Genomic DNA, 26,938 nt, shown 5'->3' with positions numbered 1-26,938 from the left:
GGCTTAACTTCGGAGATCGAAACGGGATCCGGTGCTTACCCGAGCATATGGCCGCACATCTGGTTTGGGGGTGTGGGTCTGTGAGGTGTTCGGGGGTTCGGGGGTTCGGGGTGTGGTTTCGGGGTAGGGGTGCTAGTTCGGGGATGCACAAAAAGACTCAACAAACAGTCTTTTGTCATCGGGCAATGAGTCGTTCTTGGAAAGGAAGGCCCGTGCTAAGTCCTTGGCTTCGCTTGGCGTGGCGTACTCGTATGAAACAATGTCCGCTAGTGCTGCTACATCTCTTGCATCCATAGCTCCCATAAAAACAAATATTTGCTGAGCCTCTAACTGTTTCATGATAAACTTACAGTCCGAGAGCGAGCTAAGCTGTCCAAGCAGTGATGAGCACGATCAAGTGATGCTTCCAGTGATCCAAGTGGACAGGGCCCAGGACATGAAGTATGGGTCAAGCATTGTCGCTTATTTGGTCAGAGAGATCTTTTGTGCGGCGCCTTTAAGCAAGCTCAGCCCCCCACACCAGATGAACCCGTTTAGGGAGCACATTCAGGTGGAGGAGGTCTCTCTCAAGACCAAATCTGGGGAGAGGCTGGGGGCGTGGGTGGTTGTCTGCAAGGAAAAAGTTCCCGATCTTTGGGTGCTTGCCCTGCACGGAAACAGCACCAACCGGTACACTTTTTCTCAGAGATACGATATTGAAAAAATGATTGAAAAAAACGTTGGTGTTTTGATCGTTGATTATCGAGGCTTTGCAGACTCTGAGGGCGTTCCAAACAAGCAGGCGTTTCTAGAGGACGTGGCCGCATGCTTCAAGTACTTCCGGAGGCGGGGCATTGATACAGTCGGTGTCCTGGCGTACTCTTTGGGCACAGCCATTGCGCTGGAGTACCTGGCTGTTTACTATCACCGGGAAGCGGGCCCGGGGCTGTCCCTGAAAATCAGCAAGCTGGTGCTGGTTAGTCCTTTTGCCTCAACAACGGCGCTGTTGCAGGAGTACCAGGTCTGGCGGATAATGCAAAAGTTCCTCCCGAAGAGCAACGAGCACGCCATGCGGGGCCTCGGGTACGACTCGATCACGAACATCAAAAAAATTGCCATTCCCACCCTGATCGTTCACGGGTCCTCAGACTGGATCATTCCGTGGCAGCACGGGGAGCAGCTCTCAAAGGCAGCTGGCGCCGTGTTTGTAAAGGTGGAGAATGCCTCCCACAGCTCGGTGTTCAAGGATCCTGCGACGTGGGGCCTAATCACCTCTTTTTTCAGGGAGTAGCCTATTTATTTTTCCGAAGGATTTCCATGGTTTTGGAAGGTTTAACGGTTTTTTGCAAAAGCTTTTTCTCTGACGGCCAGATTGACATAAGCGAAAACACTAAAAACGGGCCCATGACAGCCCCAATCAGGCCAAACACCCGAATGCCAAGGGCAACACCCACCGTTCGGAGGTACCTGTTCCGGGACCGAAACGCAGCCATTTGCGAGATAACCACCCCCTGCACCACCCCAAGGCCCAAAAACAGAGCGCCCATCAGCATACGCCCCCGGAGCACCAAATAGATGCACCCGGGAAGGGTGTACGCGCCCAAAGGAAGGACGGGGAACAGAGACAGAGCTGCAGCTAGCACGCCCCCACAGCAGATAAAGGGAGACCCGACCCCAAAAGAAAGACCGGCAGCAAAAAAGCAGTTAAAAAGACTTTCTGCACACAAAGAGTGAACCACCGAGGAAAAACACGCAGATAGCATCTTCCCTTTCTCTAGCGGCCTAAAAAGATAGCTCAAAGGTGCTTCAGGAAGGTGCAGGAAGTAGGCACAGACGCCCAAAAAGAAAAAAAGGTGCCCCAGCCAGCCCAGCGCCGCCTCAGTGCCCTGCACCAGCTCGTTGACGCACTCAGCACCCTTAGCATAGATCTTGTAGTACACCAGCGTCTCTGAAAGCTCCTCGTCTTTCCTCACCTCCAAAAACGCAAGCATGCCCTTTAAACCCGCGCCCAGGACACTATCAAAGGTTTTCCCGAACAAAGAGCTCTTCTGCGCCAGCGCAAGCATCTCCCGGCCGTAGTGCAACATCTCCCCCCCGCAGAAAAGCACCACCACCGATGGAACCAGCGTTAGCACCAGCGCCGGAAACAGAGACAGCGTCATAAACAAGGAATAAAACGGAGCAATGCTGGTTCTTTTAACCTCCCGGCGAAGTGCATCGTAGCACAGTGCCCAGAGTATAGTTACAAACTGTCCTTCAAATAGACGATAGTTTCCGTACGCCAGTAGGCCTACTAGCCCGGTGCTCCAGACAACCTCCATAAAACAAAGAATAATTTCAAACATTCCAGGATTTGACGCCTGTTCGGGTTCGGGTTGGGTTCGGGCTGGGTACGGGCTGTGCCTGTTTATGTAAGGGTACAGGTGCTGGGTCAGGGTTAGTTCGGGTTCGGGTTCGGGTTGGGTACCAGGCCGTGTAAGGGTACAGGTTCCTGTTCAAATAAGAGTGCATCCTTAAATAGGCACTGTCACCTGCACTGTCACCGTCACCTACCACCTACCAGACACACCGCCACCTACCAGACACACCGCCACCTACCAGACACACCACCACCTACCAGTGAGTGGATACCCTGGTTTTTATGAAGATACTTACACCAATGACTCTCCTCTGGGAAAGCACGGAGGAGAAGGTTGCAGTGCATCTAAAATGGGGGGGTATCTACCAAGGGATTCTAGCGGCCTCAGATGAGTACTTCAATCTTCACTTAAAAGATGCCTGGTACAATGGATCATTCATTGGGTGGGCGGTCATTAGATGCAACAACATACTTTATTTACAGAGACGGCGCAATGTTTAATTTTTAATGGATAGATTCGTCAAAAAGGACCTGCTTGGCTACGGGACATACTCAATGGTAAGTTATACGTTCTAATTTGAGGTTTACAGAGGATATGATATACTCAACAACGCACCTGTTGCTCTAAAGATAATAAAACTATCGGAGGACGAGGGCATGCCCAATACGGCCCTGAGAGAGATTTCAATCATGAAGAAGCTTTCCCACCCAAACATCCTCACTCTTCTCGATGTCATCCACACAGAAACCCAGCTAACGATCATCCTGGAGTACATCGATAGCGATCTTCGCAAACTGCTCAACTCCCAGGACAAAGTCGACCTTTTCTCGCTAATCTACCAGCTGGTAGAGGGCGTCCAGTACATGCACGAGCAGCAAATCGTGCACCGGGACCTGAAGCCGCAGAACATCCTCGTGGATAAAAGTGGGCGGCTGAAGATAGCAGACTTTGGGCTTGCTCGAAGCTTTGAGATTAAGATGTCCTCCTACTCCTCCGAGGTCGTTACGCTGTGGTACAGGTCCCCAGAGCTTCTGAAGGGGTGCAAGATTTACGGGTACTCCATTGACATCTGGAGCCTGGGGTGTATCATTAGCGAGATGGTCACTCGCTCGCCGCTTTTCTCGGGAAGCGACAAGCAGGACCAGCTGGGGAAGATGTACAAGTACCTGGTGCTCCAGAAGACCAACCAGATGGAGTACCTGCTAAAGATCCACCCGAACACCGACCCAGCCATCGTTGGCTTGATCTTTGAGTGCTTGCAAGAGAAGCCAGCTAAGAGGATTACGGCCGCAGAGGCGCTCGAGTACCTCAAACGGATGCAATAAACGCTCGTTGCTAAATTTTTTCATGAAGACAAAGTATGAGTGGGGAAAGCTTGTCATCAAAGACAGAAGAATGAACAAGCCACAAAAAGAAAGCACGTCGCTAAGAAGCGTGCTTGAAACCACCGAAGTGGACAGTCTTATTGAAGCAGCCGAGATTGTAGAGTACGACTTCTCACAGAACACGTCAATCAAGGACTTGGCGACGATTGAGGCCCCCGAGGGCCTAGTTATCCCAAGAAAGCCCGAGGCTGACCAGGCCAAAGAAAGCTACAAAAACGAAGAAAGAAAGGAGTTTAACCTCTGGAAGCTCAACATGAACAGTCTTCTGGGGCAGAAGGGAACAATTACGCCGTACGAGAGGAACCTTAACGTGTGGAGACAGTTGTGGTTCACGCTTGAAGAGAGCGACCTTGTTGTTCAGATAGTTGACAGCCGGAACCCGCTGCTTTTTTACACCGAAGACCTTGAAAAGGTAGCTCCGACCAAGCGGCACTTGCTGCTCCTGAACAAAGCAGACCTGCTAACGGAAAAGCAGGTGCAGCACTGGCAGGCATACTTCACCGAGAGGCAGGTAGAGCACCTTTTCTACTCAAGTGTGGTCGCTTCCCCGCTTTTTGCCACGGCAGAGTCGCTACTTGCAGAGTGGGCTAGTGTTGGGATGGTTGGGATGATTGGGTACCCGAACGTTGGCAAGAGTTCTGCTATCAACTCGTTTTTCAAGCGAAAGGTGGTGGGAACCAGCATTGTCCCTGGAAAGACCAAGTGCATCCAAACCCTGCAGCTAGAGAGCATCACGCTGTGCGACTGCCCGGGACTGGTCTTCCCCTCGTTCGTGACCCACAAGCAGGACCTGATCCTTAATGGGATCCTCTCGCTTGACCAGACGAGGGAGATAAAAGCCTGCTTGGACGTGATCATTGAGCGTTTAGGGATTAGAACCATGTGCTACGTTACGGGCATCAGGACCTTTTCCAACGACTCGCGCAAGTCCCTGGCCGAGAACTATCTTGATGCCCACAAGAGAGACAGGGGCTGCATTGAGGAGGGAAAGATCATCAAAGCCATTGTTAAAGAGTACCTTGAAGGAAAAATCAGGTACGTCCACCCGCCCCCAGACACCGACTCCGTAGCTTTCAACGAAAACAACCACCCAGTACCCGACGACTTCACCGTTAACACGGCAGTCAGCTATGGGTGGTACGCCGAAGAAAGAGAAAAAGCGCTTCCCAAAGAGGTGAAGATCCCACTAAGCGTTCTTCTCTCCAAGAAGCACTACCTCAAAAAAGGCCTTGAGCGAGGCTTTAAGAAGAAGCCAGGTTAGGCCCAACTCTACTCCAGGCCCAGCCACCACCCAGATACTGTTCTTGTTTATTCATTTAGTACAGACACCCCAAACACCCGAAAACCCGAAAACCTCGAACCCCGAAAACCCCGAAAACCCGAACTATCTCGGGCACTCTGGGACTTTGATCAGGTCAAGCTTATCTAGGGTCTTAGTGAACGATGCACCGTGCTTTTTAAAGACGGCGACGTGAACGATGGGCTTGGCCAGGTACTCTTTTACCGCAAGGATGCACTCGGAGAGGTCTTGGATACTGTGCGGAGAGTAGTGGTGGAATACTTCATTGTCTGGGGCCTGGGTCAGACACCGAGCAGCGTAAGAAACAGCTGCCCCAGTAACTGAGGGGGAGTATTTGAGAAAGTGCTCGCTTAAAAGGGTCAGGTCTAAAATTACAACAGCAAGTGTTTCTGCAACTGTGTTCTGTGTACACCGCCTTAGCCAATTAAGCGGGGAGGGGCACCCAATCCGATACTCAAGACAGTGGAGAAGGTACTTCTCAGCTCGAAGTATGTCGTTTTCAGTAAAGCTTCTGTCAGTGAGAACCACAAAGGTTTCAACGGAAGGAGAAGCTACCTCCTCATACTTTGAGGCAACGAGCAAGCCAGAAACGCCCACCAGCTGCAGCTTTCCTATGCTTACCACCCGAACCGATAAAAATCTATCAATGAGATTGACAGCCAGGTAGAGGGTTTCTGGGAGAAGGTGGAGCTTGTAGTGGACATCGATGATCCAGTCAACAAGAACGGTGCGCATGGCCCACCGAAGGTCTCCTTGAAAGTTCATGTAGTTTGGAACGGGTTTGAAGACGTCTTCCTCCTCCTGGTACGCTGCTAGGATGCTAGGTACGTACTCAGCAACCATGCGCACGTCAGAAAAAGCGTCTTCTTCTATTTTTTCAATGATGCTGGCTTTTCTTCGGTTGTGGACTTCAGAGAGAGCCTTTCTGGCTCTCTTTCGTCCTCTTGTTGCCAATATAGTGTTCTCATCAATTACCTTCATTCAGCGGGAAGTCGGCTAAATAAAAGAAAATAGAATTTTGTTTAAATTTGGGATGACAGTAAGCTTCTACGTGAAGGAACTTAAAGAAAGCGTCTCAAACGACAAGATTAGAAGCACACTTCTTGAACTGGGAGATCTACCAGTTAGTACTCTTGACTGCAGCGACCTTGAAGAAGCGCTTCTTAATCTGAGCAAGCACCCAGATTTACTTATTTCTCTCAAAGCACTGCAAATACTCACCCGGATCTACCGGCACAGGCACACAGCCAGCAGGGAGTACTACGCCATTCTCACTAAAACCATTGAGGAGCATCCAAGCGGGAAGAAAACAGAGCAGGTGCTTATCTTTTTGCAACGACTTTCTTCGCTTGAGTATAAAAAGCACCGGCTAGATATTGAGCTGTTTAAAGAAGATCCTATCAGAGAGGAGATAGTCGCCCAGGAAGAGCTGATGCTTGCTATTTTTAATGTCTGCCACCAAAAGCAATGTAAATATCAGGCCCTGCTGCTGCTCTGGATTCTCTCCTTCTCTCAGAAGGCCATGGCAATGCTTGAGTCCCTGCCAATGTTTATGCTAACCTTTGTCTCCAAGGACTGCAAAGAAAAAGAGCTCAGAACCTCGCTCTCGATTATCAAGAACTTTCTCATGCACGCCACCAAGCACAGCTTTAGCCTCTTCCAAAAGATAGAGGAGGTCCTCTCCCTGGTGTCAAGCAAAGGCAACAAGGACGACCCCGAGGAGCAGGAAGACCTGAAGTTTTGCCGGGAGAGGTACGCCCTGCTCTCGCGGCGCGTTTCCACCTTTGAGGCATACCTTGAAGAATTGAGAAGCGGGCACCTCCAGCCAGCGCCGTACCACTTCAGCGAAGAGTTCTGGAGGAGCAACTTGGACAACATTGCCCACAGCAGGTCTGAGATGGTCAGGCTCCTAAAAAGGTACCTTAAATCAAAGGACTCAGATAACATCTGGCTCGCTTCCAACGATATTTATAGAATGGTAGAGGTGTACCCCGAGTCAATCGCTATCATTCGGCAAATGGACGTCCACCAGGCCCTGTTTGACGTTCTTTCCTCCAAGCACAGTGAGGACGTTCGCTTCCACGCCATGGAGGCACTTAGCGTCTGCTACACTAGAGAATAAATCATTGGCTGACTGTCTTTTAAAGGGGATAGCTAAGATAGGGGTATGGAAGAGCAAGTCGTATCAAAGCGGGCCACTGGGAGCTTTGACTTTGACTGCAGCATTTGCATGTCCCTGGTTGAAGCGCCCGTGGTAACGCAGTGCGGGCATCTTTTCTGCTGGGGGTGTCTCCATGGATGGGGTGCTAAGTCAAACATTTGCCCCGTATGCAAGAATGCTTGCCAGCTCTCTTCTGTTATACCAATCTACTCCAAGGGCACCGGTGCCACAGCCCTCGACCTTCCCAAGCCCCCGAGCACCAACCGATGCGTTAGAATAGACAACCGCCCGCTAAACATCCACTATACCGATGGAATGAGGATATTTCACATGGAGGAGATTGCATACAGGTACACCCCAAGCAGAAAGGACCGAACCTTCACCGCTCTTCTTTTTGTGGTTACTATGCTCCTATGCATTTATATTTGCTTGCTCTACTAGGCACAGTGCCTGGGTTTGTTGCGGTACGCTACGGTGCCTGGAGCAGACCACTGTAGAAATATAAAAATATTTTAGAGCCCCTGCAACTAGAGTCACATTGCTCTGATGCGTTGGTGTGCTAGTTGTTGCAACAGCATTGAGGGGCATATAAGACGCCTAGATTCTTTCTTTGGGTCAGGTTGCTCCCCAACATTTATCCTTTAAGCTCTTACGCCTTAAAAGAGAAGAATAAATTTTCTTTATGCATCCAATTGACTGGGCTATTGCGCAAGTAGGAAAGAACGTTCGCATCGTTCTGCGGGGAGGGAAGGTCTACACAGGGATGCTTTTGGGGTACGACGGGAATGTGAATCTCGTGATGGACCACCTTACCTTAGCTAATACCAACGAGTACATTGGCAGGTCTATTCTTAGCGGTGTAACGGTGGCATACATAGAGGGCCTGGGCTAGGGCTGGGTCTGGCCTGTTTAGGGGCCTGGGTCTGGCCTTACACTAGGTTGCCTTGGCTGTAGAGAATGACAGTTGCATCTTTGAAATAAAAATAGAAGGCACAGAGGTGTTTTTCAACGGCCATAAGTACTCGGGTGGGTAAGAGTCTGCAGATGGAAGTAACTGCTAGGAATGCTTCTGATGAGATGATAAAGATCTTCTGGGTTGTTTCTCTTTTTAGGAAGCCTTCAGTTACTTTTTGTTCAGCTACTGTTTTTATCTCTCCAGTGGTGGTTATCCTTAGAAAGGTATTCTCCAGAAGAAACTCAACGGTGCAGGCTTCTTCAGTGTGGATGTCTTTGAGCATCTGGGTGTTCAGGTCAAAGACTGTTTGCGGGGTGAATGCTGGGGGGTTGATTGGGTCGGTTTCTTCAAGGGGGCAGTCCATGAATAGCTCACAGCCGCTCCCGTCGTCAACAAAAAGCCTGGCTTTCCCATCCTCCACGCTAAAGTCAATGTCACAGAAAAGGGTGCACTCCCGGAGTATCTTCGTAAAGTCTGAGGCTCTGAGCTTGACGCTTCCTAAAAACTTGTTAAACATTGCGCTTCGACCGATGGAGATGTACAGCTCGGTGTTCTTTTCTCCGCTGATGCGAATGTCCTTTTCCGTGCACGAAAGAGAGACCTTCTGTGGGGAGAGGCATTTGATTGTATCTGCTAAGAAGTCAACCATTGAGGCTGCAGCCATAAAAAAAAGATTCACCGCCAACAGCTACTATATGCTGCTAATCAAATAAGCTTCCCGGCCTATAAAATGAACGCAAAAATTGAAAACGGCATCTGTCTTGGCCACCACCCGAAAACCCGGACAACCCGAAAACCCGGACAAAGCCAAAGTGTGATGCTTTATTTAAGCGACCTAACGATCCAGCGCTTTGCCTTCTTGATGATTCCTGAAGCTTTCAGAGGAGACAGCTTGCACTGCCGTCCACCAACGGCTGAAATGCTCTGGAGAACCCTGTAGAAGGCTTCTTTTCCCGAGGAGGGCACTTTGACCACGCCAATCCCGGTGACGGGGTAGAAGAGGGCAAGCTTCATTTTCGGGACAGACTCGGCATACTCCCAGTCCCCAAGCACCCGGGCAGCCTGGTCTTTCAGCTGAAAAAAGAGCTCTTTTTCCGAAACACTTCTTGAGACAGGCGCTTCGTTGTCCAGGCACTCCAGGCGAAAGACGACATAGCGGAACTTCTCTCGTACCATTGCCAAAGAAAACTTTTTGGGGCCTAAGACCTCGAAGCGTTAAAGCTTCTTCTTTCGAATGACGCCGTTTTGGCTAACATAGGCAATGATTCGGTCGTTCTGGATTATGTTCCCCGTGCAGTATGCCGTGTTGTTGTTAACTGCATGCACCGTGATTGAAAAAAAGAAGACTTGGTCCATTTCAAAGGCGTCAACATCAACAAAGCGCACCGAATGAGTCACTGAAAGAATGTTGAGGGTCTTGCTTGTGATGTCTTCATTGACGGCCATGGTTGCTGTTTCAAGAAGAAAGGCGTCTGAGCAAAAAGAAAGGAAGATGTACTTGGCCTTGGTTGCAGAGGTGCTGGGGTTGGTTGCAGAGGTGGGGTGTCTGGTAAAGGAAATGCACCGTTTCCACTTGCTCCCCTCAAGGTCTAGGAAGCGAAGGTCTGCCTCAACGACTTTTTGGTAGATAGTCTTTCTTTCCTCGGTCATTCCCTTGGTGCCAAAGCGCTTTTCCACGTACTCTTCAGGTCTTAGCATTTGAGCCATCTTTTCCTTATCGGGTAAACCTCTGGGGAAGTATTCAGATAGATGGTCCTCAGCCGCTAGAGAAACGGGCTCTTCGTGCTGGCGCTGTGAGCCCCTGGCCATTGACGTTTTCCCATAGACAACTAGCTCAGGGTCGCCGTCTTTGTTTGGCTGGTATCCTTCAATGAAGACGTCGGCCAGGGAGGTGCCAATTGGGATGTCCTTCACTATCTGGTAGGTGATGGTTTGCTGGGTGCTGGCAGGTTTTTTAAAGGTGCACTCTGAGGTAAAAACCTTAAAATCAGGTTTTTCTTTGAGGGCCACATTGAGCAGGTGGGTGAACAGCTGGCCCCCGTACGCGGGCCGGCCTTCAACAGCCTTCCAAAGATGCATGCTTGTAAAAAGACTCCCCTCCTCTGCTTTGGTCTCAGGGACTAGCGCTTTCTTGGTTGCTCTTTCTTTTCCGTCCTCCTGGTCCATCGGTAATGCAGTTCCTATTAGGTCCTCTTTTGTAAACAGATCGAAACATGCCAACAACAAGCCGCAAACAAAGACAGATCCAAGAACAGATCCAAGACACCAAATCAAAGTTTGGTTTTTTCTTTTCAGGTGATACCAACGTGTAGGCATCTTTTGTTTGTAAAATTACATGGATAATTAAAATATTGCTTAAATTACCATATTTGGTAAGATAGGCCACTATTTCCAAATATGGAAGTGGATCGGGTGTTCTAGACCGCGTGGACATAGCTCTATTTATTGGACGCAGATGCTTTGTGTTAGACCTATCCACTAGAACCTAAAAAACTGGTTTAGCTCGGTGATTTCTTTTTCAATATCTTCAATGGCTTTGCGATCTATCATGTAGTCACTAGGCACTACTGGTGCATGGGCATGGACATGGGCGTGGGCAGGCATGGGCGTGCATGGATGGGCGTGAACGGGGGCAGGCGCTTCGGTGATAGCCGAGTGAATTTGGCTCAAATTTAGCAGATTTGGTCTGTTTGACCAGTGCAAATACTCGCACTTGGTCTTTTTGCACCCCCCTTGTTTGTCCCAGTGGCAGTGAACATTCTTTTTCGTTCGCACCTGGTACCGTGAGTGTCTATAAATGCACTCTTCCTCACACTCAATGCCCCGGGTCCAGTTGTTGCAGATGGTTTGGGTGTTTTTAGCTGGAAGACTGTGCCGGTAGATACACTCGCTTCCCCGCGCACAGGCAGCTGTTATAAAGTAAAAGCAGTCTTCTCTCATCTTTTAGGTTTTTGAATAAAATTATTCTTTTATACTCCTGACTAGCTCCCGGTAAATCTGGCCCAGAAGGGTGCTGTGCTCTTCTGTAAGGAACGATCCATCGATGAGTCGATGGTTAAAGAAAGATTTTAGTGTGTCTGTTTCTTTGATTGGTTTTAGGCCCTTGATTCTTCTACTTTTGCATCCTTCACAAAGACTTTTGAAGATAATTCGGGCAAAAACTGCTTCTTTTTTAACGGCGTAGCTGAACGTGCTGAGAAACTTGGCACTGATTGTCTTGCTCATAATAAGCTCGCTAAGGTAGACGCCTAGGTTGTATATTTCCTTGGTTGGTATTTTTGCTATTTGTGCTGTGTACTTCTCGGTGGCTGCATAGATGTACTTCTTAAAGGGGTTGCGGTGGTTCTTTGAGGCCGTTGAAACGAGAGAGACTGCTAGCTCTGCGTAGTACTTGTTGTATCTGGCTTCTTGGGTGCAGAGGTATGAGAGAAGGAAGAACACTTCTGAGAACTGGTTTACTTTGAGCGTTTCTTTGTAAAGGAGTGTTTGGGCTGTGGCGTAGTCTTTGCTGGTAACTAGAATGTTGAAGACCCTTTTTTTTAGGGCCGTGTTCATGCCGTACTTGCTAGCTATGCTCTGGGCGGGGCCCTGGGTGGTGGTTAGCGTTTCTGCTGGCTTGTGGGTGTGCTTGCCAATGACCGCACCTAGTGTGTCGCTCATTGAGGCAATTTCCTCCTTAAGAATGTCTCTGAATGGGTTAGTTCGGGTCAGTAAACTATCTACTGACTCTTTTAGGAAGGTGCAGATAAAAAGATCGCTTGTTTTTTCGATATCTGTCAGGTTTTGGTGAAGGTTTTGAAGCAGCTCCTTGCTGAAAAGGCTGCTACTGCTCTGCAGCACGATAAGAACGTCTGTTAGGTGGCCAAAGGCATTCTCGCCCCTAGCTGCCTTTGACAGCCTGTCCGCTAGTATTTCAGCAATGAAGGAGTCGTCAATCAGGGCGTAGTTGTAGAGATAGCAAAATAAGCGAATGCTTTCACGGTTGGAAGAGCTTTGCATTGTGGTAATGACCTTTCTAACGGTTTTTCCATCAAGCACTGAGTGAACCAGTTTTAGCATTGAGGCAATTGCCAGCAAATTGCAGCTAATGTCTGCCGTGGTGATAAGCCTGATAAGGGCGGCGTTAGCTTCTTTCCTGTTTTCCCTGTAGCACCTGGCAAGTTCTTCAAAGACGCTTTCCACCGTTAGCGAAGACAGCTTGTTGTATGCCAGCAGCACGCCTCTCATCTTTTAAATTTTTTAACAGAGGCTTTTGAGTACTCCTCGGAATGGGGGGGCTCAAAAGGAGCTCTCCTTTGGGGCTTGATAACGACGGTGGAAACGTAGGGTACTTCAGTGCAGTCAATAGCCATTCTTCTGGTTCTAAAAACAATCTTCTCAAAATGTGCATTGGGGGAGTTAAAGTGCTGGTACGCTGTGGCGTACACCTCAGACAAGTCCATCAAAAAAAACAGCAGAGAAGAACTTAATTGATCAGAAAGGGGTCTCCAAACGCGAAAAAGCGTCCTGTGTCTGTCCGCCTGCAAGCGTTTCAACAAATGTAGAGAGGAAGGGAGACTTGATGCTTGGAATAATGCTTTTGAATCCTGCGCGGTAGTTTTTAAGCAACATGTCAATATCTTCATCAGGGAGTCTTTCCCGATTGGGTAATTCGATATATCCAAAGGTTGTTGATAAAAAATCGCTGTAAAACTCAATCAGGTTCGGTGTTGTTAGTAGAGAGGCTTTCATAATGTTGGCCAGAGCCGTTTCCAGGGCCTGGTGGTACTCAAGTATGCCCGAAACGCCCAGGAGGGTTTTTACCTCCTCGCGGACCCGCTCGGTTATGTACATCCGCAGGGCCGTTACAAACGACAGGACGAGGTGCCTGACCCGCCAGTTCCCCGGGCGGTGGGCCAGGTGGTACTCGATCGCATAGAGCGAGAAGAGCAGCCTAAAGACAATCTTTACCTCAGAAACAAGCTTGGTTGATGAAAACATAGATAACGGATACTTTGGCGAAAAAAGAAGATCTATGCCCTGGAGGAGAGAAACGGGCGATAGACTCTTCTTCATCCGGGTGTCCTGGATGGCCGTAAGTACTTTGGACAGAGGCGCCTCGTTGTAAAGGAAAGAAACAGCTGACGCCTTTTCCTTATCAACGGCATCGAGTATAAAGGCAGACTCTGAGAGAAAAGACAGGTTCTGCGAGTCAATGCGCTCTTCTAGCTCCGTGTAGCTTAGGGTGCCTCGCTTGAGAATGTAGTTGACAAAAGTAATGTCTTTGTCATCGGGCGGGTAAAACATCTTGTCGCCCATTTCCTGAAAGAGCTCTGAGTACTTGTCTGTTTCCAGAAGTAGCTTTGAGAAAATGTCTTTGATGCTCTCCTGCCACTTCGCGTGAATGGCCTCAGAGGCCCCTAAAATCATAAAGCTGGCTTCTCCAAGGGCTTTTTTACTGCAAACCGCCTGGCTGTTCTCAATGGTTAGAATGTCTGGTATTTCAATCAAAAAATCACCGTTATTTCGTAAAATTTTTGATATCTTTCCTAAACTGAGTATTTGATCAATGCTGCCCTGGAGATACTCTGGGATGTTCTTAACTGCATAGTGGCTGCTCCAAAAACACTGCCCATAATCGTACCTGCTTCTCTCCTTAAAGTGCTCGGGCACACTCTCCCCGGCCACAACCTTTTTCACCAGCTTATTAATCGGACTGGCAACCGCCTCCATGATCCGGCTGTACTTAGCCCCAAGCCTGGCGTTTAGAACCGCTTGGAGGACCTCAAGACTCTTGGCCCCCTCAGTGTCCCGAATGATCTTTCTTATCTTTTCAAAAAGCACAACTTCTTCCTGAAACATAAAAGGCAGTGACTCAACTGTCATTTCCTTTTTAGGAAAAGATCTACACAAACTATTCAGCCGAAAGGTAAAAGCTTCAATCTCGTCCTCAATTCCCTTCAAAAGAAACTGCTTCACATGGTCCTTGGTGTAGTACGCCTCTTCAATGCGGTACTTGATCTCCCAGACCCCAAGAACTATGTCGCTCAGGCCCCAAACTATGCGCGCATCGTCCTTGTGCACGGAGTTGCTTATAACCACCTCAAGCTCGCCTGCCTTCTTTACCTGAACCATCTTGCTGTCTAGGCCCACCATGGCAAGAAGTAGGTCACTAACTAGCTGGTTGCGGTGGAGAGAATACATGAAAATAATTTAGCACAAGCCATAGCAACTATTTATTTTCTTTTTATTTTAATTCGCAATTAGTGTTATTCATGAAGATAGAGACAACAAGCTTAGTATCCTTTAGCCAGCATGGATCAATGGTTGCACTGGGAACCAAATCAAAGATACTTGATACCAACTTTTCGCCCGGGTCAAAACTTCAGGTTCTAGACATAGAGACAGAAGACGTGCTGTTTAAGACGGAAGTGCCTGCCAGGTTTAACAGACTAGCCTGGGGAAGCTACGGAGACAGCCTTTTCCTGGCAGGTGCCCTGGATGGCGACAACCTCACCCTCTGGGACACACAGCCCCTCCTGAAAAAAGAAGAGCCCCGGCCAGTCGAGTTTTCTACCTACGCCAAAGGCGATGAAGACATCCTTGCCATGGACTTTGCCCTGGGCATGCCCGTGCTAGCTACAGGGTCAGCCGATGGAAAAATCATGCTCTGGAACCTGAAAACTCTAGATAGGCCCAGAGCACCCGGAACAACTGCCAAATACGAAGGTGTGAGCTGTTTGCAGTGGAACAAAAAGATTCCCCAGGTGCTTGCCGTTGGGACAACTGACGGAGTGGTCAGCGTGCTTGATCTAAGAGGAAAAAACGAGGTTTCCAGGCTTGCAGGCCCGTACTTTAGCCGCTCAGTCATTACCAGCCTGCAGTGGGACCCTGCAGGCTCCACCCAGATCGCTGTTTCCTCCTCGTCCACGGAGTGCCACAACGTTGTCATTCACGACCTGAGAGTAACCCGCGGGTCGCCAAAGCTTGAGGGGCACACAGACGGCGTTCTTAACTGCAGCTGGTCCGAGCACGACCCCTCCCTGATTGTTACGTGTGGGTGCGATGGCTCCATCATTGCCTGGAACGCGTCAACCTATGCCATGCGCGGGGTTATGGTTGAGGACACCGCTTTTGATTTTGCCTTTAGCCCTGAAAACCCAGATATGATCGGATACTCCTCGTTTAACGGACAGGTGGTTATAGATACGCTGACCTCGCTCAATGCAAAGTCTTCGTTCCTGGACAGCGTTCCCAAGTGGCAGGAGCAGGGAAGGGGACTCTGCTTCTCCTCCTCCGGGCTGATGCTTCACACGCCGAAGGGCCTCAAGGTCCGGGCCTGGACCAAGGACGCCCTCAGGGACTCCTACGAGTGGAAGATTCTGGACGCCTATGAAACAAGCCAGCCGCGGAAAGAAATCCTGAAAATGCTCAACTCCCCAGAGACAAAGAGCCCCATTGAAGAGGAGGCCGCGCCTGAGGAGACAGCTGTCTCGGTGCAGATCGACGAAGAAGATCCTACCACCCAAAGACTGATCCACGGCGACTTTTCAGGTGCTTTTAAAATCGCTTTGAAAGAAGATGCGAAGGTAGCTGCCCTGATTGCGCTCTGCGACGGCCCAGAGGTGCTTAAAAGAGAAAAGGCTAAGATACTCCGGGCACCTGGGACGTCCTCGGCGTTTTTCATTCTGCTTTCTATCCTCTCGGGAGAGTATGATGATTTGGTGGAAAATAACGTTGACTGGACAGTGCTGGTCAAAATACTAGCCAGGCACTGCACCGACGAAGAGTTTGTTCCCAAGGTCCAGAGAATAGCCGTTCTCCTTGAAAAAACCAGGCCAGAAGCAGCCAAGGCATGCTACCTGATGGCTGGGGACGTCCAGAAGTACCAGGAAATCGAAGAAAAGAGCGCAACCCTTCCCAAGGACATCTACACCGCCAGCGAATTCTACCAAACGTTTGGAAGCATCTTTTCCACCCTTGAAAGGGCAACAACCGTTATGAAAAAAAAGATTGCTGTAGATGAAAAAAGCATTGAGTACCTGAAATACCTACTGGCCCGTGGAGAAGAAACACGCGTCCGCCTCTTCATGACCAAGCTAACCGATGAGTCGGCTGCATCAGTAAGAACGGCCCTCAAGCTCCAGGAAGAGAAAAAACCAGCCTCCAGCACCAGAGCAGCACCCCCCCAAGCCTCCCTCCACCGCGGCCCAAACCCAGGCCCCATCTACCACGGCATTGGAAAGGTTCACGCCCCCGTATCCACCCCCACCCTGCCACCTACACAGCCACAGCCCTTCCCCCCACAGGCCCAGGCTGCCCCCTTCATCCCGAACCAGAAACCATTTGTTCCCTTCCCAAAACCCTCCATGCCCATGCCTTCTGCCCCCTATGCTGCCCCCTACGCCGCCACACCTGGGCCCTCAACCAGCAGTGCCCCACAGGCACAGTCAGTGTTCCCCCCCAGACCTATGGGCATGGCACCACCAAGTCAGCCTAGTGCCCAGCCTACACCGGGCCAGACACCAGGCCAAACACCGGGTCAAACACTGGGCCAGACACACGCTTTGGGCGGCACACCTGCAGGAAGCACTCGGCCGGGCCCAAAGGTTTCGTTTGTTAAGACCGCAGCACCCACCAACCCCATCAGAGGAACGGCCGCCTACCCAATGCCCCAGACAGAGAAAGTGGTGGCGCCCCCAATGAGGCCACCCATGCCTGGAAGTGCCCCAATGAGAGCTCCTGGACTCTCTTCGCCATCTATCTCGGTGGGCGCTAGACCCCCCATGCCAGCCCAGAACAGCGTTAGTATGCCAATGGCTTCGCAGCCTCAAACGCGGCCTCCCATGCCCATGAACCCCTTTACCCCGTCATCCGCCTCAACACCCTCGCAGTATGGAGGTATGTTCACCCCCGGACAGACCCCGCAAAGAGTCTTCAATCCAGTGCAGGAGATAGTCGTAACACCTGAAATGCTGCAGGTGTATGGCCGGACTGAGAGGATGGTTGAGAGGCTAAAGGACATAATTGATAAGAAGGAAGGTTCGTTGAAAAACTGGCTTATGAAAACCATCAATCCAAAAGTAGCTATCTTGAACGAGCACCTGGCCTCTAAGAAGTGGCCTGCAGACTTCCTTCAGGTAATGGACGTCTTTGTCCAGCACATAGAGGACCTTGGTCTCTACGCACAACCTGCGCCCACGGTGTCCACCGCAGATCTTGATACCGTTAGAAAGGAAGGAGATGCAATTGTTGCCTCTCGCCCCCAGGGCACAGACGTTGACAAATGGATGTCTGCCATTTACAGTCTTTTAAAGGTGGCTTTCCACTAACCATCCTTGTCCCAGATACTTGAACGGAACTGTCCAGTAGCAGTCGCAAAATAAACAATCAGCACCTGAACTTTCTTTTATTGGTCCTGGCGCTGTAGTGCGGCAGTGCCTGGCACAAGCTAGCCTCGGGCTATCTGCACGGAGAGAAGGCTGCTGCCAGCCCCGAGAAGAGGGCTGCCTTGGTAGATGCAAAAGCCACCAATGCGTCTGAAACCCCTGCCTGGTGGAAAGTTACTGATAGCTGTGTTGCTCTGAAGACTAAACATTCTGACCCCATTGCTCTGCTGATTGTTTCCATATACGATCACTTTCAGGTCCTCTATGCTCTGGATGTCTGTCACTCCCTCTAAGCTGGATAGCTCATGAACGACGGCAAAGGTGCTCCTGTCCCGGATGGACAGGGTGTGCTTTAGCCCAACAATGAGATGGTCCTGGGTTACTTTGAGGACCGTAGGGTCAACAAGCACCTCAGACCTGAAAACCACTTCCTGAAGGACCGTTGAGTATTTGAGCACTTTTTCTTCCGTTAGTATGTACAGGATATCTCCACAGAGAGAGGCATCAAGCACGGGCTCATAGAGGTTGATTCTTTGGGTGAGGACGTGGCTGTTGATGTCAAAAACGTAGATTGAGTTAGTTCCTATCAACATGTACGTCTCTCCATACGCCCTAATCCGTTTAAATCCGTTTGACTCTTTGTACTGGAAAAGTTTTATCTCTCTCATCTCAGTAGTTATCGTGTTAATCGCAAAAAATGACTGATACCCTTGTCCCAGGGCAACCAGCGTGTTTCCCTGGACAAAAATGTCCTGGATCCTACAGGCCAGTCCCTTCAGACCAGCTATGTCTATTTGCCTGATCTCCTTCTCTGCAAACAACCCTTTGCAGATGTAGATGCTTCCTCGGGTGTCTAGGAGGTAGATAGTCTCGTCCACGGCAATGACTTTGGCTATGGCATTCGTCGTACTGATGAGGTTTCTTGCCATGGTGTAGTGCAGAACGCTCCCGGTGATTGGCGCTGGTTTCTGGATTTTGGACATCGCTTCTGGGATGTGGCGAACGCTCCAAGTATCTTGTCCGCCCGAGCCATCTTCCCACTTATCTGCGCTTGAGTCGTCGGAAAAAGAGACTTCCTCAGAGCTTTCAAATAACTCTTCGCCGTTGTCCAAGCTTGTGTCGTCTGAGTTGTTGCCATACTCTGGGATGACAGTGTCTTCTTTGAGCGTGAACTGCATAAAATATTTTCACGTAAAATTCTTATAACTGAAAAGACCTTCCATCCACCGCCCCCCACCCAATCCGCCACCCAATGCTAAAATACACCAACTATGCAATGATTGGTCTTAAACATTCAGGGGTCGCACTCTTGGCTTAAATGCAAACTAGAATCAACAGGGGCAGCTATGATTGAGAAAGAAGATTTAATGATGCAGCCCGAAACCACCGAGTGCAACTATTATGATGAAAACACACAGCCAGAAAGTGTGGCAATTGAGCCCCCAGTCCCAGAGGAGGAGAAAGTCCAGCCCACTGCGCTTGAGGCGATAGACCCGGCAGAAAGTGTCGTGTCGCTTGCACCAATGGAGATGTCACTAGATAACCTGCAGGCTAGAAAGTACACCGAGAACGACAGCACCTTTGAAGTTAGAACCTTGGCTAACGATGAGCTTGAGTGCTCCTCTGAGGCACCGTACACAACTGATGTGTTTAGTTGCGACAAAGAGATACTTCCAGCCGTTAGCATCACGCCACAGCATCTAGAAAGTCTTACCTGGGTTCAGAGACAGATTCTTAAGATGGAGCTTGAAATCTCCAAACAGAAACAGGACGCAGAAACCCAGTGGAAGCCTAGAAAAGACGGTGTGCCTTTGGCAGATTTTGGCTACGTCACAGTTAAGGGTGGATGGATCAAGGCCCAGCCCATTGCTCCGCCTGGAAAGAAGAAGCGCAGCTTCAGAATCGGGTCTTTCGCTTGTTTTAGAGGATCCTTCAGCTTGTTTAGATCAAGTCGTAGACAAGATAAACAATAAATTGAATTGGGGGCCGTGCGTTCAGGTTTTTTCGGGTTTTTTCGGGTTTTTTCGGGGTTTCGGGGTTTCGGGGTTTTGGATTAGTTTTCAGCTCTCTTGTAGTGGAAAATGCACTCCACCGCGGGGGTGAATGGGAACATGTCAAGCACGTGCACCCGCTCCAGCTTAAACCCGCCCTTGGTTATTTCCTCAATGCTTTCCTTGGCCTGGGTGTAGCTGCAGCTGATGTAGAATATTTCGGATATTGAAGGTGTATCTGTTATTTTTTTGATAAGCTTTAGGGAAAGACCTGCTCTGGGCGGATCTAGGAGGGCGGTGCATCCCGTTTGGATTTCTTTTATCCCACTGTCTATGATCTGCTCAACACTCCCGCAGTAGTACTTTGCCTTGATCTGGTTGACCCGTGCATTCTCCTGGGCATCTTTAACGGCGTCTGGGGATATCTCTATCCCAATAACGGCGTTGCTGGTGCCTTTGGCCGTTGATATGCCTAGGAGCCCTGCACCACAGCAAATGTCAAGGATCGTGGAGGTGGTTATTTCTTTCTGGATCGTTTGGCACATAATCTCGGCCACTGGGATGTTTATCTGGAAGAAGCCCATGGGAGACACCCTGAACGTGGAATTGTTGAGTGTTTCGGTGTACTCTGTCTCCGGCCCTTTTACCTTGTGGAGCACCGAGGTGGTTCTGAACCCTTCAAAGGTGGTGCAGTTGCTTTCAACATAGACGTGCTCAATCGGCAGAAACTCAATGAAGGCAAGAATCTCTGGGACTTTGACTGCTTCTTCGTTGGAGGAAACGTTGACCTGCAGAACCCCAATCAGAGCCTGGCCTATTCGCCGAATTAGAAGGACTCGGAGGTGCCCCGTCTGTGAAATGCGGTCATAAACTAGGTCGGTGGTGGTGGAAATGTGCTGGTTGATCCTGGCTACAATCCCAAGCATCTCTGCCCCCGTGTTGAAGGCGCACCCCGATGGGTTGGCCACGTTGTTTGGCGCGTCTGTGTACTTTCCCGGCCTAAACCCAAGGGCCGGCTTCCCGTCCTCAAACCCGAAGGTAAACTCGCACTTGTTTCTGTACCCTGTCTCCTGTGGCGACTTGACGATCTCAATCGACGCGCACCCCAGCTTGGCGGCAAACTTTTCCACCGATGCTACTTTGCTGGCCAGCTGCTCGTCGTACGAGAGGTGGTTGAGCGGGGTAACGATGTCTTTCACCTCTTTTCTCTCGCTGTCTTTTCTTTTGAGGGTTAGCTCCTGGCTTTTGACTATTATTGGCGGGAGAGTGTCCATTTTTGTGATGAGAATGGCTGTCCTGTTGTTGTCTTTGTATGCTAGGCTAAACTCTTTGGTTCCAAGGCATTTCTCTACCGATTGAAGGAACTCTTGCCGTTTAACTGCTTTTTTTATGTTGTGTGCCTTCCACGTGTATGTCTCGTTCGCCATAATAAAAATTTGCTCTTGGCCTTGGGTTTTCCCGCCCGGCGCTGCCGCTCCAAGCCACCCGAAACGCTGATTTCGGGATATATCCCCAAATAACCCGAAGCCTGGCCCGGGCCCAAACCTTAGATAGAGATATTTTTATTTTGTAAAATGAAAGAGATAGATATAAAAGATATCCTCAGCGAGATAAACATCGAAAGGACCCGGGAGAGAGAAAAGTGCAAAATCTGCTACGAGCCTGAAACAGAGGAAAATAAGCTCTGCTTTCCCTGCAAGTGCCGAGACCTGACCGAGAGTGTTCATAAAGAGTGCATTGTCGAGTGGATGAAAAAAACAGGCACCAGAGCCTGCAAGACGTGCAACCGCAAGATAAAGACTAAAAACATCCCAACAAGAGACAGAGTCCTGAGAACCGAGGCCCACCGCCTGAAAAACCCCAGAAAGCTTCTCTTCAAGAGCCTGAGGGCGTACGCAAAGAACCTGGTCTCCTGTGCCGCCTACAGCGCTCTATACCCGGCAGCCTCCTCGCTCGCCAGGGCCCTCGTTGAAACAAGTGCCGGGATAAAGACCTCTTTGTCTCTCAGACTGTCTGCGGGCACGTACCTCTTGGGCTGGCTAGTGTGCCACGCTGCCAGAGAGGTCCTTGCAAGGATGGCCGCTGTCGGGTACCTGATTCTCTTCAAAGCTCGCATTCGGAGGCTGGGGGTCTCTGAAACAGAAGACGTTGAGTTTACAGACGACAGCACGGACTCGCTCGATGAGTCGTACCGGGAGAGAACAATGAAGATGCTCTCCCTGGTCACCAACTCGGCAAACTTCCCTCTTTTTACCAGATCGCCTGTTTTCCCCAGAAGAACAAGCACCCAGTCGGCAAGCGAAATGTGCACCATTCTTGAAGTGATTGTGCTGGAAGATGACATTCTTCTGGAGAAGAAAAACCGCCTAAAAGATGCTGCCAATGCCCTGGCCCACCACAGCCCGCTGCTGAAGGGCCTTGTTCGGGGGTACCGCAAAGACCGAATGTACCGGGCCCTGATTGAGCTTGTGTTCGGGCTGGTGGCCGTGCTTCTTCTTGGCGTGGTGTTCATTCTTCTGCCCAGTGTGGTATCTTGCGGCCTGGCTGCCTCTGCAGGTCTGGCGTGGAGGAATCTAAGGGCTGCTGCAAGGACGCGCCCTGCACTGTCACTCTTTAGGCGCCTTGGCCTGGCAGGTCTTTCTGGGCGGTGCCCTCTGTCCCCTCGGGGCGCCAAGATGCTTAAAGCCTGCTCGGCCGGGGCACTCCTCTCAAAGATCTCGGCGGTGGACAGAGGGTTCTCCCCAAGCGAGGTGCTGAGGGTGGATGGGTACACGGGCTGTGCTGCCAAGCTGTTTTTCGGGCTGGCAGCTCTCATGCACCTGCTCCGGCGAAAAAAACAGGTACTCTCTGAAACAGACAGGCACTCGCGGCAAAAGAAGGCCTACAACGCCATTTACATCGCCTTCAAGTTCTGGGTGCTCTTTTCCCTGGACTACCTGGTCTTTCCCCTTCTCACCGGGATGGTTGCCCTTTCGTGTGCAGGCATTCTCCTAAACAGCGCCCCCGTCCTGATTGGCAGACACTTCTACATCGGGGACAGGCTTGCCACTCTTTTGGGGGTCTACGTTGCCACGGGCTACGTGATGATGCATGGCATAGCGCACCTGGTAAAAAGAAGAGTTGCTCCAACCACCAGGCCCGGGGTAGAGTACTGGATTGTCCCCAAGCGGAGCCATTACGTGGTGCGCGCAGCAAGAGAGAAGCTGTCCAACACCCTGGTGGAGATCTTCACAGCCTTTGCGGTTCCAGTGGCCGTGATACTGGGTGCAACTGCGCCCTTTGCCCTGGCTCGGTGGATCCTCAAAGCCCTTGCCTGCTTCCACGCTACCTGGGTGCCAAATGAAACGCCCGCTGAAGAAATGGTGGTTCTCAGATGCGCTCCCATGGCGTCGTTTCTGGGACACGCCTATATGTGGTCGCTCTGTTTGGCGGTGTTTCGCCGGGGCATTCAGGCCTTTTTCGTTGAGGTGGTTGAGCACGCCGTCTACTTTTTTGGGAGAGTCTGTGCTGGATGGTTTGGTCTTGGGTTGGTGCTCTATGACGAGCCCATTCCTCTCAACGAGATAAACAATCTTGAAAGGCTCTGCTACCTCCCCTCTCTGAAATCGACCGATTACAAAATGAGCGATGTGAAAAAAAGAAGAACCCTTACCGTAACAGAAACAGAGAAGAGTTTCTATTTTTCCAAAGATGGCAGAAAAAAACAAACCTTTCCAAGAGACAAACTTATGAACATGCCGGTGGAAGACCACCTCTGGGTGGACATGCTCCTCCATTCCGAGAGGGACGAGCTTCTCTACAGCCCCTTTTACTCGGTTTACCACGTTCCTTCGCTGGTTCACCTACGCGTTGGAGCCTTCTTGCTGGTTGTTGCGGCTGTTTCCATTCTCTACACCACCATTCTGCTGCTTCTGGCAGCAGCGCTGTGGAAGGTTGGGCTTCTGGTGCTGGCCCTGATCGGTGACTTTGAGCTCTCAACCGCAAACGCAAACGCAAACTCTCTTCCTGAACAGCTAAGACTCTTTGTCTACGGGGGAGCTTTGGGGTACGGGTTTGTTTCTGTGCGTCTGTGGCAGATGGAGGGCCGGGCCGTGTTTGCCCTGTGTGTGAGCCAGGCTCTCGCTGGGCTGAAACTAGTGCACGCTCTGATGGTGCTGGTGCCTCTGTCTGTAGGCATATCAACCCGAGCTTTGCTCTATCTGTTCCATCCGTGCGTTGATAAGATAGCTTGTCTGCTACCTTCTGGGGGGTGGCTCTTGGACAGTGACAGGGCCTGCACAATGATGACACTGGCAGTTAGTATCAATCACATGCTCTTTGGGATTGGAACACAAACAACAGTTTTGCTGCTGGTTCCTTTGCTTCTCTCATGCATGGTGGCTATGGACGTGTGTCTACTTGAGCGCTTCCCAGAAGATGCCAGGTTTCTGCTGCGGGTAGTTCTTTCGCTTTGCCCCTTCGCTCTTCTCTTTCTAAGAGTGGTCTGGAGCAGTCTCTTGAAAAGCGGTCTTGGCAAAGGAGTGAAAAACAACCGTTTTAGCCCAACTAAGGGGTGCTACTCGCCTAAGAAGAAAGAGACATAATAAATTGCTGTTTATTCATTTTTCATAATGCCGAAAGAAGAAGAGGTACTGACACGGTTGAAGGAGCAGGGTCTGCCAGGGTTTTCAGGTGCCAAAGGAGGAGGGCCGGTGCAGCCAACCAGGTATACGGTCTCACTACTTAGTGGCAGCCAGCTAAAAATCTTCCCAAGCACAAAACAGGTTGCTGAGCATCTCTACCACGAAGAAAGGGCCACTTTCTCTGTTGCTAGCAACACGTGGACGTTTCCTGTCACGGCCTGGGAGGGCCTACAAAGGAGCTTGCCTGCACTGAGTGTGTCAGGTCCTCCAAACTCTTTGATTGCCTACCTGGCGGCGAAACAAAGAGAGAAAGGCGGGGCGGGGGGAGACGAGATTGCAACCTGCCTGTTCATCCGGGGAAGCACCGAGAAAATCGACCTCTTCCCATTCCAGCAAGATAGCGTAAGACAGGCGGCCCAGCAAAACTACCGGATTCTTATTGCCGACGATATGGGCCTGGGAAAGACGATTCAGGCCATAGCCATTGCCACCACGTACATGAAGAACCACGGCACACAAGGCAGGGCGCTTCTGGTCATTGCGCCCGCTACGCTCCGTGCTGACTGGGGGGTTGAGGCGGTGAAGTATTTAACAGACAGAGCCTGCAGCGTGGAGGAGTACCTTGCCACCAAAGAAAACACCGGGGGAGAGGTTGTGGTGGTGATAGATACCTACCAGATGGTTACAAAAAAGATAGAGAGATTAGATGAGAAGTGTTTTTTTATGGCGATTGTTGATGAGTCACACTCGTTGAAAAACTCTGAGAGCCAGCGAGGGACCCACATTGTTCCATTTCTGGTGCAGATGAAGCATGTGGTGCTGCTTTCGGGCACGCCGGCGCTTTCTCGGCCCTTAGAGCTATTCACACAAATATCCATAGCGGCGCCAGGGATGTTCAACGAGAGGGAGTATAGCGAGCGATACTGTCGGATATCGGAGGCCCACGAAAAAAGGCTAAAACCGACCTTTCGGATGGGGCTTCGGCACACGCTCTACACGGGAGAGAGGAACCCTGAGGAGCTAAGAATTGCGATCAGCTCGTTTTTTATCCGAAGAACCAAAAGCGAGGTGCTTAGGCTCGCGCCAAAGAGGCGGGTCAAGGTGCTGTTTAACACCGAGCTTGCCAGGCCGCGGAAAAACCTGGCAATCACTGACCACCCCACCCAAGACAAGCTGGCCGAGTTTAGAGCTGCCGCGATTGAAAAACAGCCAGACACTCTAGAATACCTTAAAAACTTCAGGCAGCAAACACAAGACAAGATAATCGTCTTTGCACACCATGTAGATTTCCTGTCTGCTATCTTTGCCGGGTTTTCAGATAGAGCCATCAAAATCGATGGGAGCACCCCAACGGCCAAAAGAAGCCAGATTCTCAACCAGTTCAAAACAGATCCAAAGATAGACGTGGCCGTTCTGAGTCTTACAACCTGCTCAGCAGGCCTCAACCTTACCTGCGCAAACATTGTCATTTTTGCCGAGCTGTTCTGGACGCCCGGGGACATCTTCCAGGCAGAAAACAGAGTGCACCGAATAGGCCAGCAGAAGAAGGTTGAGGTGTACTATCTAATAGGCTCGTGGTCAGATCATGGGATGTGGCTTAAAATGCTTTCTAAAGAGAAGACCCTTAAAAACATAGGTGTGTCAGATATAGCCCTCAAAAACATAGAGACAGCTGAGTTCACGCCCGGACAGAAGAGTCTTCTCATGTACAACACCCACCAAGCGTCCACCAAAAATGCTTTTTAGTAGTGATGGTGTGGTGTTTGAAAGAATGCATGCCTGGCCAAGATCACTACTGTATTTTATGCTGTATCATGGGCGATGGCTATAAATAGATGAAGACAGCAATAAATATTCTTATGGACCATTCTTCACCTATAGTCTCGAGACAACAAGTCAAAACACTCTCAAAACAGTCGCTAAATCAGGTGCTAAGAAAGCTAGTCACCACAATTGCCCTTACATCTTTGGCTGGAGGTGTTTTCGGAAGTAATGGTGAAGTGGTGGAAACTCGGTGTCTAGAGTCACTATACACAACCCCAACCATCAACTTTTTCAGGGTTTCGGGATGCGACCTAATAGCGAATGTCCAGAATGGCCAGACCTACCTTGCCAACCGCCAGAAGAAGAAGGTTGAAATACACATCGACAAATACACTCTTGCCGACATACCTAACCAGATAGTGCATGGGTTGGAGTTTTCCACCCTAATCATTTCCAACAAAAACACAAGTGGAGACTACCAATTAAACACAAAAGTGATCAAGAAGGTGTTTCAGGCTCTAGGATGCATTTATGCAGACAGACTCATCATCAATGGCCTGGCAAACATTGCTGGAATCCTTAAGTATACAGCGACACCTGGGCAGGTTGCAAAACCCCCAGCCAACCCCGCTTCTATGATTTCTGTGGTTATCCGGCGCCTGGAGCTGGAAAATATGTCTGATACTTCTGTCCGGTGGTTTCTAGCACGTCTTGATGTGAGCAACTGCACTCTTGACCTGGGGCTCTACAACATACCTGACGCAGTCACCCTGACCCTACTTGACGGGTTCAAACCCGAACTGCTGCTCAATCTATATGTGCACGACCTAGAGAACCTCACCAGCATAGAATGTGCGTTGTTGAAAGAGAGGAAGGTTCTGCATGGATTTGTGCTCCATGGGACAAAAGCATGCCTAACTGCCCCCCCACAAACACTCCAGGCCGTTGTCGCCCAGTATTGGTCCACCCTGGACATACCTGCCAGTCTCTGGACAACTATTGCCAATACGGTATCTGGTGTTGTCAGGGCAGACACTCTAACACTAACCATTG

General features: G+C 50.2%; 21 protein-coding genes across 21 annotated transcripts; 10 read left to right on the top strand and 11 right to left on the bottom strand.

Annotated features, from left to right (window-relative positions):
* Positions 1 to 132: 132 nt before the first annotated feature.
* On the bottom strand, positions 133 to 294 carry NEDG_01761 (uncharacterized protein; the record flags this gene model as incomplete). Its single annotated transcript, XM_067689179.1, has 1 exon — positions 133 to 294. One exon carries the CDS (start codon positions 292 to 294, stop codon positions 133 to 135), a length of 162 nt encoding a protein of 53 aa, XP_067544653.1.
* A 43-nt stretch (positions 295 to 337) lies between these two features.
* On the top strand, positions 338 to 1,270 carry NEDG_01760 (uncharacterized protein; the record flags this gene model as incomplete). The annotated part of the gene is made up of 1 exon (XM_067689178.1): positions 338 to 1,270. One exon carries the CDS (start codon positions 338 to 340, stop codon positions 1,268 to 1,270), a length of 933 nt encoding a protein of 310 aa, XP_067544652.1.
* Position 1,271: 1 nt separating this feature from the next.
* On the bottom strand, positions 1,272 to 2,300 carry NEDG_01759 (uncharacterized protein; the record flags this gene model as incomplete). Its single annotated transcript, XM_067689177.1, has 1 exon — positions 1,272 to 2,300. The coding sequence occupies one exon, from the start codon at positions 2,298 to 2,300 to the stop codon at positions 1,272 to 1,274; it is 1,029 nt and encodes a 342-aa protein (XP_067544651.1).
* A 695-nt stretch (positions 2,301 to 2,995) lies between these two features.
* On the top strand, positions 2,996 to 3,664 carry NEDG_01758 (uncharacterized protein; the record flags this gene model as incomplete). The annotated part of the gene is made up of 1 exon (XM_067689176.1): positions 2,996 to 3,664. One exon carries the CDS (start codon positions 2,996 to 2,998, stop codon positions 3,662 to 3,664), a length of 669 nt encoding a protein of 222 aa, XP_067544650.1.
* Positions 3,665 to 3,686: 22 nt separating this feature from the next.
* NEDG_01757 (large subunit GTPase 1) lies at positions 3,687 to 4,985 on the top strand (the record flags this gene model as incomplete). The annotated part of the gene is made up of 1 exon (XM_067689175.1): positions 3,687 to 4,985. The coding sequence occupies one exon, from the start codon at positions 3,687 to 3,689 to the stop codon at positions 4,983 to 4,985; it is 1,299 nt and encodes a 432-aa protein (XP_067544649.1).
* A 123-nt stretch (positions 4,986 to 5,108) lies between these two features.
* Positions 5,109 to 6,005, bottom strand: NEDG_01756 (G2/mitotic-specific cyclin 1/2; the record flags this gene model as incomplete). The annotated part of the gene is made up of 1 exon (XM_067689174.1): positions 5,109 to 6,005. The coding sequence occupies one exon, from the start codon at positions 6,003 to 6,005 to the stop codon at positions 5,109 to 5,111; it is 897 nt and encodes a 298-aa protein (XP_067544648.1).
* A 52-nt stretch (positions 6,006 to 6,057) lies between these two features.
* NEDG_01755 (V-type H+-transporting ATPase subunit H) lies at positions 6,058 to 7,146 on the top strand (the record flags this gene model as incomplete). The annotated part of the gene is made up of 1 exon (XM_067689173.1): positions 6,058 to 7,146. The coding sequence occupies one exon, from the start codon at positions 6,058 to 6,060 to the stop codon at positions 7,144 to 7,146; it is 1,089 nt and encodes a 362-aa protein (XP_067544647.1).
* Positions 7,147 to 7,191: 45 nt separating this feature from the next.
* NEDG_01754 (E3 ubiquitin-protein ligase RNF5) lies at positions 7,192 to 7,626 on the top strand (the record flags this gene model as incomplete). The annotated part of the gene is made up of 1 exon (XM_067689172.1): positions 7,192 to 7,626. One exon carries the CDS (start codon positions 7,192 to 7,194, stop codon positions 7,624 to 7,626), a length of 435 nt encoding a protein of 144 aa, XP_067544646.1.
* A 241-nt stretch (positions 7,627 to 7,867) lies between these two features.
* NEDG_01753 (uncharacterized protein) lies at positions 7,868 to 8,077 on the top strand (the record flags this gene model as incomplete). The annotated part of the gene is made up of 1 exon (XM_067689171.1): positions 7,868 to 8,077. The coding sequence occupies one exon, from the start codon at positions 7,868 to 7,870 to the stop codon at positions 8,075 to 8,077; it is 210 nt and encodes a 69-aa protein (XP_067544645.1).
* Positions 8,078 to 8,114: 37 nt separating this feature from the next.
* Positions 8,115 to 8,804, bottom strand: NEDG_01752 (uncharacterized protein; the record flags this gene model as incomplete). Its single annotated transcript, XM_067689170.1, has 1 exon — positions 8,115 to 8,804. One exon carries the CDS (start codon positions 8,802 to 8,804, stop codon positions 8,115 to 8,117), a length of 690 nt encoding a protein of 229 aa, XP_067544644.1.
* Positions 8,805 to 8,962: 158 nt separating this feature from the next.
* NEDG_01751 (ribonuclease P/MRP protein subunit POP5) lies at positions 8,963 to 9,316 on the bottom strand (the record flags this gene model as incomplete). The annotated part of the gene is made up of 1 exon (XM_067689169.1): positions 8,963 to 9,316. One exon carries the CDS (start codon positions 9,314 to 9,316, stop codon positions 8,963 to 8,965), a length of 354 nt encoding a protein of 117 aa, XP_067544643.1.
* A 39-nt stretch (positions 9,317 to 9,355) lies between these two features.
* Positions 9,356 to 10,456, bottom strand: NEDG_01750 (uncharacterized protein; the record flags this gene model as incomplete). Its single annotated transcript, XM_067689168.1, has 1 exon — positions 9,356 to 10,456. The coding sequence occupies one exon, from the start codon at positions 10,454 to 10,456 to the stop codon at positions 9,356 to 9,358; it is 1,101 nt and encodes a 366-aa protein (XP_067544642.1).
* Positions 10,457 to 10,618: 162 nt separating this feature from the next.
* Positions 10,619 to 11,080, bottom strand: NEDG_01749 (uncharacterized protein; the record flags this gene model as incomplete). Its single annotated transcript, XM_067689167.1, has 1 exon — positions 10,619 to 11,080. The coding sequence occupies one exon, from the start codon at positions 11,078 to 11,080 to the stop codon at positions 10,619 to 10,621; it is 462 nt and encodes a 153-aa protein (XP_067544641.1).
* Positions 11,081 to 11,101: 21 nt separating this feature from the next.
* Positions 11,102 to 12,367, bottom strand: NEDG_01748 (uncharacterized protein; the record flags this gene model as incomplete). The annotated part of the gene is made up of 1 exon (XM_067689166.1): positions 11,102 to 12,367. One exon carries the CDS (start codon positions 12,365 to 12,367, stop codon positions 11,102 to 11,104), a length of 1,266 nt encoding a protein of 421 aa, XP_067544640.1.
* Positions 12,368 to 12,613: 246 nt separating this feature from the next.
* NEDG_01747 (gamma-tubulin complex component 2) lies at positions 12,614 to 14,323 on the bottom strand (the record flags this gene model as incomplete). Its single annotated transcript, XM_067689165.1, has 1 exon — positions 12,614 to 14,323. The coding sequence occupies one exon, from the start codon at positions 14,321 to 14,323 to the stop codon at positions 12,614 to 12,616; it is 1,710 nt and encodes a 569-aa protein (XP_067544639.1).
* A 71-nt stretch (positions 14,324 to 14,394) lies between these two features.
* On the top strand, positions 14,395 to 17,451 carry NEDG_01746 (protein transport protein SEC31; the record flags this gene model as incomplete). The annotated part of the gene is made up of 1 exon (XM_067689164.1): positions 14,395 to 17,451. One exon carries the CDS (start codon positions 14,395 to 14,397, stop codon positions 17,449 to 17,451), a length of 3,057 nt encoding a protein of 1,018 aa, XP_067544638.1.
* Positions 17,452 to 17,570: 119 nt separating this feature from the next.
* Positions 17,571 to 18,686, bottom strand: NEDG_01745 (uncharacterized protein; the record flags this gene model as incomplete). The annotated part of the gene is made up of 1 exon (XM_067689163.1): positions 17,571 to 18,686. One exon carries the CDS (start codon positions 18,684 to 18,686, stop codon positions 17,571 to 17,573), a length of 1,116 nt encoding a protein of 371 aa, XP_067544637.1.
* Positions 18,687 to 18,854: 168 nt separating this feature from the next.
* NEDG_01744 (uncharacterized protein) lies at positions 18,855 to 19,481 on the top strand (the record flags this gene model as incomplete). Its single annotated transcript, XM_067689162.1, has 1 exon — positions 18,855 to 19,481. One exon carries the CDS (start codon positions 18,855 to 18,857, stop codon positions 19,479 to 19,481), a length of 627 nt encoding a protein of 208 aa, XP_067544636.1.
* An 80-nt stretch (positions 19,482 to 19,561) lies between these two features.
* On the bottom strand, positions 19,562 to 20,926 carry NEDG_01743 (tRNA (uracil-5-)-methyltransferase; the record flags this gene model as incomplete). The annotated part of the gene is made up of 1 exon (XM_067689161.1): positions 19,562 to 20,926. The coding sequence occupies one exon, from the start codon at positions 20,924 to 20,926 to the stop codon at positions 19,562 to 19,564; it is 1,365 nt and encodes a 454-aa protein (XP_067544635.1).
* A 147-nt stretch (positions 20,927 to 21,073) lies between these two features.
* NEDG_01742 (uncharacterized protein) lies at positions 21,074 to 24,082 on the top strand (the record flags this gene model as incomplete). The annotated part of the gene is made up of 1 exon (XM_067689160.1): positions 21,074 to 24,082. The coding sequence occupies one exon, from the start codon at positions 21,074 to 21,076 to the stop codon at positions 24,080 to 24,082; it is 3,009 nt and encodes a 1,002-aa protein (XP_067544634.1).
* Positions 24,083 to 24,109: 27 nt separating this feature from the next.
* NEDG_01741 (SWI/SNF-related matrix-associated actin-dependent regulator of chromatin subfamily A-like protein 1) lies at positions 24,110 to 25,867 on the top strand (the record flags this gene model as incomplete). Its single annotated transcript, XM_067689159.1, has 1 exon — positions 24,110 to 25,867. The coding sequence occupies one exon, from the start codon at positions 24,110 to 24,112 to the stop codon at positions 25,865 to 25,867; it is 1,758 nt and encodes a 585-aa protein (XP_067544633.1).
* Positions 25,868 to 26,938: the final 1,071 nt, after the last annotated feature.

Source organism: Nematocida displodere (genome assembly GCF_001642395.1).
Source record: "Nematocida displodere strain JUm2807 chromosome Unknown 7, whole genome shotgun sequence".
Taxonomy (NCBI): domain Eukaryota; kingdom Fungi; phylum Microsporidia; genus Nematocida; species Nematocida displodere.
This window is presented reverse-complemented; position numbering and strand designations above follow the sequence as displayed.